We start from the raw sequence: 12,001 nt of genomic DNA, 5'->3' as shown, positions 1-12,001 counted from the left end.
CAGACTGCAGCGAGGATTGCTATTTGCACAGGTTTCTGGAGACAGTCTCATTGTGATCGTATATTGTGTCTAGATTTTAACCGTTGAGCCATCTCCCCAGCCCCCAAATAATTCATTTATTTTTAAGTGCGTTAGTGTTTTGCCTCTGGAACTGGAGTCACAGACGGTTATCAGCTGTCATGTTGTGGGTGCTGAGAATTGAACCCAGGTCCTTTGGAAGAGTACCCAGTGCTCTTAACCAACATCTAGATTTTAAGAAGCATGTATTTTAAAAGATTTAATCCATTGCATGATACTTTAATTTTTCCTGTAATTTCTCTTTAAGATTATAATTATTGATCCTTCTTGATTTTTTAATTCTTTTTTTTAAAATGTTCATTCTTTATTTTAAAGTTGGATTTTTTTTGTACTTTATATGAAATTACTTGGACAATTAAATGCCTATACACTCATTATGTAGTCTAAATTAATTTTTTTTTTTTTTAGTGAATGGCATTCTTAGTCAATAGCATACAATATTTTTACCTATTTGATTTATTTAAAACTAGTAGGGAATTTCATTAAAAAGTTTCCCTATTTAACAACCCAATATTGATACTCTATACTTTCATTAAATAACTAAGACAGCATGGGTTTGTGTAGTAAAGTATTCTGCTACTGTTTTACTTAGTTTCCTCTGATTGGCACTTTCTGATCTTTGCTTTTATTTGCAACAAACAAGCACGGTGTCCTACTTGGTTAATATTTGTGAAACCTATATGTGACTTTAAAATATACATATAATCACAATCATCTCTTGTGTGGTTTTAGTTAATTAATTAATTAAAGGCCTGGTACTGGTTTGGGCCATGGATATATATGTGTGTGTGTAGAAATTAAATTGTCTTTAAATATTTGAGCCAACCTTTAAAATTTGTAGCAACTATCTGAAAAGTCATAGACTTCCAAATAAGACATAGTGGATTTTGGAAACTGCCGCTGTCCCTTCCCACTTTCCCAGCTTTCCTACTAATGATGAGCGGGAGAGAAGCGGCAGAGAAGCGGCGGGTTCCTGCGGTAGAGAACGCCCAGGGTCCGTCTTACTTGTCTTACTACTATACTCAGTTGAAAAACAAATAGAACTAATGCAGTTTTCATAAATACACGAATAATCTATCATTAGAACATTCACAGAACAATTTCTGAACTATCAGCATTTCATGCTCTGCTTGACGTTTCTTAAAGGTACATCCAAACGAAGAAGGGTGGCCGATGAGCCGGAGCTGCGGATCCCTCTGGACTACGGGTAGGCAGCACACAGCTTTCCCCACCGGTCCCTTCATGTTTCTAGACTTGATTTTCCGTTGATTTTTCCATTCTCACCTCTCTACATAGTTATTGATTAGAGAAGAGCTATAACAAGGGGCAAAATGTTGACTTCCAAAAAAACCGAAAGTAAACCTAATATAAAGGTGACGAGGTTGTGCAGGGTTCAGAAGGGCTCCTGTGACTGAAGCAGCAGCCAGCCACGTGGAAGAGCCGGAGAGTAGTCTCAGCGGCTACCAAGCAGATAAAGGACAGTGGAAGATGTGGGAACGGCAGAAGTAGTTGTGGAGAGACTAACAGGTTCTAGTTACAAGCAACTGTTTAGATAGCGTGTTTACATAGAGGCATGAGTGTGCTTGACATACTAGGGGCTTTCTGCTCTTAAACAATTTATGTGCGTTCTTACTTGAATGTCCCATTCCAGCTGTGATTTCTGTAATGCTTGACAGTTGAATGTTTTCAAGTCAAGTCTTTAATTTTGATTAATTAGTTAGCTTAAAAAATGTAATTCATTTAAATAATAAATGTATTTGGGTATATGATTGCTTGTTTTGCTTTTATTTTTTAATGTTTTCTGAATAACATGTACTTTTTTCAACTTTTTAAAGTAAATATCTTTAAGTATCTTATAATGCTCTTTTTTTTTTTTTTAATTTTTAGCTGGCAGAGAGAGACAAGGGTGAGAAACTTTGGTGGGCGCCTTCCAGGAGAAGTTGCGTATTATGCTCCATGTGGAAAGAAGCTCAGGCAGTACCCTGATGTGATAAAGGTAAATACTGCTCTCCGCCTTCTGCACCTGCTATTGCAGAGAGAAAACGCACTTCTCTGTCAGATGGAGTTCCTTGGTACAAAGTGGGCTCTTGTATGGGTCTAATGTGCTTAACCTAACTTGCTCCCTCAAATACTGCCTTTTCATGGAATTTGCAAAATATTAATGTCTTAAAAGCTAGCTGCACATCAAAGCTGGCTTGTAATTATTAAGACCTGAGGTGATAAAATGTGATTTTATTTTTTACAGTATCCCAGCAGCAGTGGATAGAGTAGTGGATATGACAAAGGGCAGTTTTAGCTTCAGTATAAAACTAGGAAAGGTTTTCGATGGACCACAGGGTCCGACTTTTGAAGAAGTCTTTGAAGCAGAAGTAGTACCTTAACTTAAATAACTCAGTACTCTCTAGAGTTACTTGTACAGTTAGACATACAGTGTTCTGGTGATCATTTACCAAGGCCTGGTGTACTGTTTGAGCCACAGAGAGCTTTGGTGTAGTAGATAAGTATAAGAAATCTGTAGTGTCAGCATGAACCATTTCCCTAATAAGGTAAAACAGTGTAGAAACCCGTCTGAATAGGCAATTCATGAGATACTGTGAAGAGAGCTTTGAAATCCACCGGATGTGTGCACAGGATCTGGTCCGTTTGATCACACCATGTTGTGTGCTCCGCTGTTTACATTTTTCTTTTTAATTTGGTAAGTATTTGGTGAGTAGAAGAAATTTCAGTGTTTTGTAGGAATTTACCTTTAAATCCATTATTTCACATTTCTGAATACATCACCACAGTTCCCACTGAACTTAAATGCCAAAAACAGCTTCCAAGAAAGCCTTCTTATCTCTGTGATCTCTCCTTGGAAACTGTCCCTTTGCCCCTTATATTTACCTATAAATGTTTATTAACTTTCTGTTTATCATTTACGATCCCCGTTGAAAGAGTCTCTGATTATTCAGTGTTTTTATTTATCATATACAGGCAATAATAATATTTCTGTCTCATGAGATTATGGCAAAGTTAACATGAGGTAATATGCAAGAAAAGGTTTCAAATAGGTTCACATACTCAGCACAGCAGAGAAGACACTTCTTTTCTTGGTTGAGGCTCTTCCTCTTTGAAGCAATTTTAAGGTGCAGAATATTTTTTTTTTGTTTTGTTTTGTTTCAGATTTTTAGATTGGATTTCTTACATAGTCCTAGCTGTCCCAGAGCTCACTGTTTTATTTAATTTCAGGAACTATTTTCCCTATTTAAAGGAGGCATTTCCATCTTGTCCTAGACTTTAGTACAGGGCATTAGATTGCTGAGATTAAGCAAATCTTAAATCTCACTAAGGTCACATAGCCTCAGTATGGCAGGGCTGTGAGTGAGTAAGGGTGTGTGCGAGTCAGTTCGGAGACTAGTGAACAAGTGAGCAAGCAAGCTGGAGCTGAAGATTCTGGAAACATGTTCCTTGCATATATACAGAACCCTTTTCCCATTGTCCTTGAGAGCCACATGGCCTGTTCAGCGTCATTGTCTCCATTGTGCTAGTTATACAAGACCAAAAAAAGACTTGATTTTTTTTTTTAATTTCTGGATATAAATGTATTTTAGGGTTTCTTATTTTGAATTACTATTTAAAGCTTAACTTTTTTTTATTTCATTCTAGTTTGTCACATGGTTTTTAAACTTAATGAGCCACAGTGCTTTTTAATCTACTTTCTACATACTAATTTAATTGGTTAGTCACAAACATTTTGGAAGGCAAGAACATTTAAAAATTCTTATTTTTGATCTTTGGTTCATGTTTCAGATCTTTTTTTTATAACAGAATCATCTTTTTTTTTTAAATTTCAATAGATTTGTTCTGAGAGGAAAGCTAATTGCTGTTCAATACATGAAGGGTTTTTGTTATTGTATCAATAATAATTACACTTAATCTATAAAGCCACATTACACAGAGCAGAATGTTCTTTGATATTCATTCACTTTTCATTAAACACAATCCGTGTTCTTCCAAATGCATAGTGTCTTATTGAAGTCAATTCCAGTTAAGAATTTAGATGAGTTACTAAAGCTGTAACATGTTCAGCCAACAAATTTTCAGAGACTGCACAGGGAAGAGAACACAAATTCTGAGATCACTTTTTAGTTCAGAAAAAATTAGTACGTGAAATTTATCTCTAAGGTCGGTCCTTTGAGAGAACTGTGATGAAAGGTATCTAATTCACTTAACGAATTAGAAATATGCATGCTTTCAAAGTTTTTATAGGTGCAAAGCCATATATTCTTCATATTTTATTATTTATATATTTAAGCATTGAATTAATTGTAAATTTATATAATTATATAAAAATGTTCTATGAAAATTAACAGCTGTTATCATTTTGTGAGAGTGCCTGGTGTTAAGAATTTTTTTCTTTAGTGATGAAAACTGAAGTGTAAACCCAGAGCTTTTCTAAACCACTTCTCAGACGCCTAGGCTGCCCCTGGCCTGGCCTTTCAGAACCCAGTCTCTGTACACACTCATTCCTGTTGACCATAGTCGTGCCTGGGGGCTAGCCATTGAATAACTTGTAGGCATGATGTTCCTACAGTTATAAACATTTATGAGGGACTCCATCTTTATCCTTTTGGTGATTCTTCTTGGCCATGGTGGTCACGTTTTGGACTTTTGGTCAGTTGCAGGCACCGTGACATATGTAGCAATAGGGATGGTCTGAGTTGTGAGCATCCAACCAAGACCAACACCGCATTCCCAGGTCCAGTTCAGCAACATCCAGCAAGCACAAAGCAGGAAGGAAATTTGATTAGCTTATGTTTTGGAAGATATTGTTTGGCACTAATGCACTCTTGTTACACAATAGTTGTGTGTGTGTGTGTGTGTGTGTGTGTGTGTGTGTGTATTTGTAACTTTATACAAGTTGTATAGAAGTTTGATAGCTAACCTTATATTACAAACAAAGCTGCATATACCAAAAGGAGCCTAGTGTGGCACCGTGTCCCTGCAGTCCCCAAAAGGAGCCTAGTGTGGCACCGTGTCCCTGCAGTCCCCAAAAGGAGCCTAGTGTGGCACCGTGTCCCTGCAGTCCCCAAAAGGAGCCTAGTGTGGTACCATGTCCCTGCAGTCCCCAAAAGGAGCCTAGTGTGGCACCGTGTCCCTGCAGTCCCCAAAAGGAGCCTAGTGTGGCACCGTGTCCCTGCAGTCCCCGTAGTAATGAGAGACAAGGAAGGATTGCAGATTTGAAGCTGTCCTGGTCTGCATATTTGTATTTGATCTGAGTCTTAAAACATAATAACAACAGTAAAATCCAGAACAGTGGGAAAATAAATACATCAAAATTGATCATAGCTTTAATTGGTCATGGTAATTTCTGCTAGAAGGTAATGTTTGAAGTGATAAAAATATAATTTTTTAAAAGTTAACCATTTTTATTCTGTATTCAGGAGCATAAGGTAGTACTTATGTATATGTTTGACAATAGCAAACGTTTATTGAAAATAGTGATCCTGTATATTACAAGATAAACAGTAAGAGCATTTTGTGTGTTGAAGTTTAGGTGAAGAACCGAAGTATAATGGTTATCTTTCAAACAACTAAAACAGATGCCTTAATTCAAGAGAAGTAGGGTATAAAAGGAACGAGACCAAACAAACTTTTATTCATGAAGTGGTTTGACTGAGACCATAGATATGGTGAGAGCTCAGTAGGATCAGCAAATGGATACCTTGTGCTAGCCAGATTTCAAATACTCAGTTTCCGTAAAACCCCGCCTTTGAGGGATGCTTGAATTCCTCCAGCAGGCAGTACGGCTCTGGAGGCCAGAATTGGGCTTCTGGCCGCCTCTGCTCAAGCTTGGGCAGTTTGGCCGTCGTGCCGAGCTTGGAAGGGATGCCAGTGGATTTTTCTTTACAGAGTTCTGTTCCATTGCATCATAAAAACCGTGTCGATCTTTACGTTTGTCATCAGTCTTATTTTATTTCACTGGTTTTGGTTACCAAAGTTATAGAAATGTTTGTGCTGGCTCAGTTTTGGTAAGTTTGGAAGAGTTGTTTTCTTTTATCTTTTATCTGAGTTTACCTCTAGGAATATAGGAAGGCCTCACAGTGACTCCATAGATGTTAACAAGGATTGTTTTGAAATGTCTGGTGATGCACTCTGATAAGTATGTATATGAACTACAGTAGTTAAGAATAACTTTTAAATTAATTCCATATTATTCACTGAATAAGTTCAGAGGCATTGGGACATTAAATGTCTACTCTAATTTATCTAACAAACAAACAGTAAAGAGCTCCCCAGAAGGTTGGGGGAGGAGAGCTGTACAGAGAAGTTGAGTAGTCATGGTTCAGAAACTTGCTGAGACTGTTTGTGAAGGATACTATTTAATGGTATAATGCCATAAGAAAAGTTAAATGTGTTTCTGTCAGAGAATGGCCATTTTTAAAATCACTTTATAAATATGTATATCCCCAAATTTCCCCCAAAGACACTTTTTTTTTCACAAAAGAAATTGTGAACATGCCTGCTACTGTAGAAAAGAAGGTGAAAGTATACATTTGAAGAAAAACTAATTTCGATCAAGAAACCCAATAGTCTATTAAAATACAAGCTACAAAGAAGCATATTATTACCTGGTGAATACCAGTCTGCTGGGTCCAACCACAGTAAAAGGGCTTTTCTGGTGAAAAGTAAAAGAATCCATTGTAATCATTTGGGCAACGCTTTATCTTAAGCACAATTATATAGTTAGTGATGATAATTATTTCAATTTAAGTGAAGAACTAAAGATTGGGAGTCAACAACCAGAGTTCCAATCCAGCTCTGCTGTTAACTGCCACCCCTGCACAACCTAGCCTGGGCACAAATGGACTCTGGGAACATGCCCGGTCGGCACAGACAGGGCAGGAGTCTAGAGAGTTATGTCGGTGACTTACCAGGTAGGACTGTGGGACTATGGAAAGCCAGTCTGAGCCGTAAAAAGTCACTTGTGCTTTTCACACCCTATCTGCTCTGGACTCCACACAGAAACTCCTCAGTCCTCTAAGGTTGTGGGCTCAGCAGTCACGGATGTAATCACTGGGACAGCATGATCAACACTGTCTTTCTCCACTTCTCCCCGCGAAGGCTGTGCTTGGTCTTTTATAGCTCTTAAATGCCTCTCTAATAGTGTGTAGCACTAATGGGCTGTGTAACTAGAAGAGACCAAGACTTCCCAGTGCCCTTCCCGTGGACCACATTGAGCTCGGTGTTGCTCGGGCAGTGGAAAGCAATGGGAAGAGACAGGCGTAGGAAACCCCAACAGAGTCTACGTTTCTTCGCATTAATTTTAGCGTTTTAGTTAAGTTATATAGTTGTGGAAAATCTTCTGAAAAGTATTTGATATATGTGCTTTGCTCAGGACCTGTGACTTTCCTTAGACGTGTAACCCACGCAGCTCAGCCTCTCGTGTCACCGAGACGCTCTAATGTGTAATAGTTCTCACACCTGAAGTGGAAATCCATAGAGCAGGTCTTTCACATCCCTCTCTTCTGAGTCAGACAGATGCTCAGTAAAATTGTCACAGTAAGTGTCTTAATCTAGATTTCAACTGTAGACCAGTTATTTTCCTTCCAAGAGACAAGGATGTAAGATGATAAAAACCCATTCATGCCAGGTGTGGTGTGTGGTGCAGACCTTTAACCCCAGGAGACACATGGTTGAGTCTGAAGCCAGAAATAATAATAATATATCTATGAAATAATTTTCAGGCTAATCAGGCAAGATCCTCTGTGGGGTCGGGTGGGGGGATCCCTCCTTAAATTAGAAAGCATTTTTGTGTTAACTTGGAAAATCAGCTGTTGGAGTTCTAGCTCCACAGTAGTCTTAGTGATACTGAAGTTTATGTCACCTAAGTGATGTGGTCCTGAATCACCCACAGTGGAGCCTGAGCCTCAGGGAGTTTTTAAAGTGCTGCTGTTCTGGGGCTGGAGAGAGAGTTTCACAGTAGGATTACTAGTAGGATTACTTCCAGAGTCTCAGGGTCTGACTCCCAGCACCCAAATGGTGGCTACAACCATTTTGTAACTCCAGCTCCAGGGCATTCAATACCCTCTTCTGGACTCTGTGGGTGCCATATGTGGTGCCCATATATAAGATAAGACACCCATACGAACACAGAAAGTTTTTTAGTGCTGATTTTTGGACTGGAAAGATGACTTAGTGGGGAAGAAAACTCAGGAAGCCAGGTAGGTCATGTTGATGAAGTGAGCTGGTGTGATACTCAACACATAAACATGTTAATAAGCAGTACAGTTTTAAAACTTCAAAATGCCACGCCTTTCCTTTCAGAGAGGGGACTCAGGGTGTTTGACAATGTCCCAATCCCCACAGACTTAGAGAGTCTTCCTCCAAACAGAACCCACTTTTGTCATTTGACAGAATAGTGTCACTTACTGGGTATTTCCTCTACATATTATTCATCTTGTTCGGTCTTCTTAAATGAAAGGGAGAGAAATATAAATGAATAATACTCAGAAAAGGGATTATAAAATTATAAATGTAATCTTTGTCTAAATGATATAAGTATCTTAAATCTTAATCATGAAACATTTTTTTCTTAAACCCTAAAAATTAATGGGGGACAAGAAAGAACATTCTGCTAATGCTGGGTAACCAAAGCCAACCTCTCACATAAGCTAACTTTTTAACTCTAACTTCCGACTCTAAGAGCTAGTGTACATAGGTGTAGTATTAAGAATTACATTTGATTTTCCCATTGACGTGGTTGCCTGGAGCTGAGCTGTAAGTTCTGTTCTTACCATAGTGTTATCAGCCTGATCTCGTAACTATTCTTTTCTTGTTTTCAGAAACCCATACGTTTTAGAAAAGTCATAAGTTTTAGACACCAACATACTTTCTTTTATTTTACTCAAGCAGATTTTCCTGAGTAGCTTTAAAAGCTATTATATAAAAATCATATTTGAATAAGAAAAAGTGATCATATAAGCTCTTTAAATATTGGCTTAAAACAGATTTTCCTATTGATAAGATACTTTAAAGACAGAATGCACAGTGTCTGCAGACTCCTTGGCGTGCTTTCTTGTGCTGCAGTCACAGATGTGACTTTTATTTATTTATTTTGTGATGTGTGTGTCATGTGCTGCTGTGATTCCTAAAACCCTAGCAATGGTGTGAAAGCCTAACCCGGTAAGAAGCTTCCCTGCACGGAACACCCGGCCCACTCTGACCTAACTGTGCTGATGACTTCCTTCCGATGCCACATGTGACCTGAAGTGCAGTGTAGAATTGTTGGCTCTGTTGACCTTATCTTAATATTCAGGGGAAAAATTTAACATTCAGATCACTGAATAAAGAGCTAGTGTTCAATACTACTTTTAGCAAGCAGATGTGGAATATATATTCATCACAGTTTAGCTTGATGTCCTAAACGTTGTGATCAGTCATTCATCGACTTATGTAATTTATACTTACATATCAACAGATGTCAGAATGTCTTCGTGAATCAGTTATAAAGTCGATAGCATGTCCTGTCACAGTGTGATAATCTGGGGGTTGTTTTTAGATCGAGTCACAGTTTTTCCTTGTTTTCTCTGGACCTCTAACCTCACTGGCTTGAATGCTGTGAGCTGTAATAGAACAACAGTAAACAACCTTATGAGTTACAGTGTTGTGAAGATGGAGGTGTCCTGATGCCTCCAGCATGCCTGAACCAAAGCAGGACTTGTCCTGTGAATTTGTATCTATTTCCTGTTTCTTTGACAGATATATTTGTAGTTAACAGGCTCAGTCATTGTACTTAAGTAGTTGGGTTTTTGTTCTTGATGCTTTCAAACATCAGTATGTTTTACAGTTTTCAATACTTTGTTAACATCGATTGCCATTCGAAGCTGATAGATGGACACACCTTTTAAAGGCTACTTAATTTTCCTATGTTAAACTTGCCATAATTAATTTGCTGACGAGGCCAAAATGTTTGTTGATTCCCTACAGACTGGGCTTCACAGGTATTTTCAAGAGATACTTCTCATCCAGTCTTGCCTTTAAGGTTATTGTGACTAAATATAGAATCTTGATCAAATCAAGGTTTGCCTGGGGGTAGGAACAAGATCACAAGTGACATGAATCTCCCCCCAGGAGCCTGGTGTTGGCCTGCTTGTCTCCTTGATGCAAGGCAGCCATTCCATGGCAACTGTTACTTCATTAGCAATAGACTAATATTGACCTTCTCTTTCATGTGTTAGCTATATTTATATAGGAGAAAGTAACCCTCAAGAACAATCCATAGGGAAGCCATCACAAAACTGATACTTTCAAATATCTACCAATTGTGTAATTATATTCAGAAATGATGGTTATGTTATATCTCTCTATGCTTATAGATATAGATACAAATCAGTCTTTATTTAATTAAGGTGTACATAATTTAAGTAAGCGTATTTAAGTTACATTGTAATATATGAAAAATTGCTGATTAAAATTTAGTTTTTAAAAGTTAAATTTTATATCAGACTTAAATTTAAAAATAACTGATTTTAACTAGAATCTTTTAGCATGTTGATCCTCATTTTTGTTTCATTTTTAATATTCACTTCTAAAATTTATTCAGCAAAAGGGAATGCAGTGGTGTCTTTTGAAAGAAGAGGATGTCATTCCTCGTATCAGGGCAATGGACGGCCGAAGAGGAAGACCACCCAATCCAGATAGACCAAGAGCAAGAGAAGAATCCCGGATGAAACGCCGGAAGGGCCGCCCTCCCAATGTTGGCAGTGCGGACTTCCTAGATAACACAGATGCGAAGTTACTAAGGAAACTGCAGGCTCAAGGTAGGAAGCGCCCACTGCCGTCTCTATGGTGATATGAAAATCTAGTACTCATCCTTCCGGTACTGTGACTTGGGAGTGGTTGGCAACTGCTCCCAAGCGAAACGGAGACCTGCTAGTAAGTGGAGTTTTTGAATGCACACCGGATGTCGAGAGTCTCGTTTACTGATCTATCCTCTCTGATGCGCTACAATCGCAAATGTGTTGTTATGTATGCTGTTAAGACTTGGACGGGAAGGAATCAAGCCGCACTTGCTTGGCACACGCTCTAAGTTTGTCTAGCCTTCCTTCTGCAATAACACTTTTAACAGCTCCCAACTCCTTGAAATGTACATGAGAATACATCAAAAACACACGGATTTGTGCGGTAAAATTTGAATCAGAGAACTCTGGTTGCTTATAAGTAGCCCCAGATGAAGTCTGAGCATGCATTTTTAGAATGCTCAAATGGTCAGTGTAGTCTTGAATGTCTTTTAAGGGCACCAGAGAGTGTATATATTAAGATAAAATTTCCCAAAGTGATTGAGATGCACTGATTGGTCCGTATCACACCTCCATTACCATGGAGCCGGTCCTATGGCACACGGAGACTCCGACATGCAGGGTGTGCTCCTGTGAGGTCTCAGCTATCTTAGATAAAGGTGAAGCCTCTTCGGGCCGGGTGTACATTTATATACATGTAAATATCTGTGTATAGAAAAATCACGGCTCCAATTTTTAATAATTAAAATTATTTAAATGGCCATCAGAATTTTGTGTCATTACAAGGTCCATAACAAGACAAAAAAAAAATACATAAACTGTATTTCCATTCATTGGAAATACGACATAATCCATGGAGAAGGCTGGCTTCAACCTACTGTAGAAGAAAGCTCTCCTTCCCGCTCATCAGTGGATCATATTCCTAGAAATGTGTGCACACATATGTACACTCAAGCCTCAATGTTTCTAAAAGGTTCTTCTCACCTCATAGCATTATATTGACTGCTGGCTAGCATCTCTTTAGTAAAGCTTGGTTATTTGCTTTCACACAGTCAACTTTTTCATGTTATTTTGTTTATCTTAAGACATCCATCTTCCTTTTTTAAAATTGGATATTCTCTGTATTTACATTTCATATGTTA

General features: G+C 38.3%; 1 protein-coding gene across 7 annotated transcripts in view; it reads left to right on the top strand.

Moving 5' to 3' along the window:
- The window catches only part of BAZ2B (bromodomain adjacent to zinc finger domain 2B), a 207,854-nt gene that overhangs the window by 153,725 nt on the left and 42,128 nt on the right, over positions 1 to 12,001 (top strand). For all 7 annotated transcript variants that reach the window (XM_080927904.1, XM_080927901.1, XM_080927903.1 and 4 more), the window contains 3 exons: positions 1,225 to 1,285; positions 1,966 to 2,074; positions 10,664 to 10,880. In XM_080927904.1, the coding sequence (XP_080784030.1) occupies positions 1,225 to 1,285; positions 1,966 to 2,074; positions 10,664 to 10,880 (387 nt within the window). The remainder of the gene's footprint in view (positions 1 to 1,224; positions 1,286 to 1,965; positions 2,075 to 10,663; positions 10,881 to 12,001) is intronic.

The sequence above is a fragment of the Micromys minutus genome (genome assembly GCF_963924665.1).
Source record: "Micromys minutus genome assembly, chromosome: 13".
NCBI lineage: Eukaryota > Metazoa > Chordata > Mammalia > Rodentia > Muridae > Micromys > Micromys minutus.
Note: the sequence above shows the minus strand (reverse complement) of the source record. Positions and strands in the feature narration are given on the sequence as shown.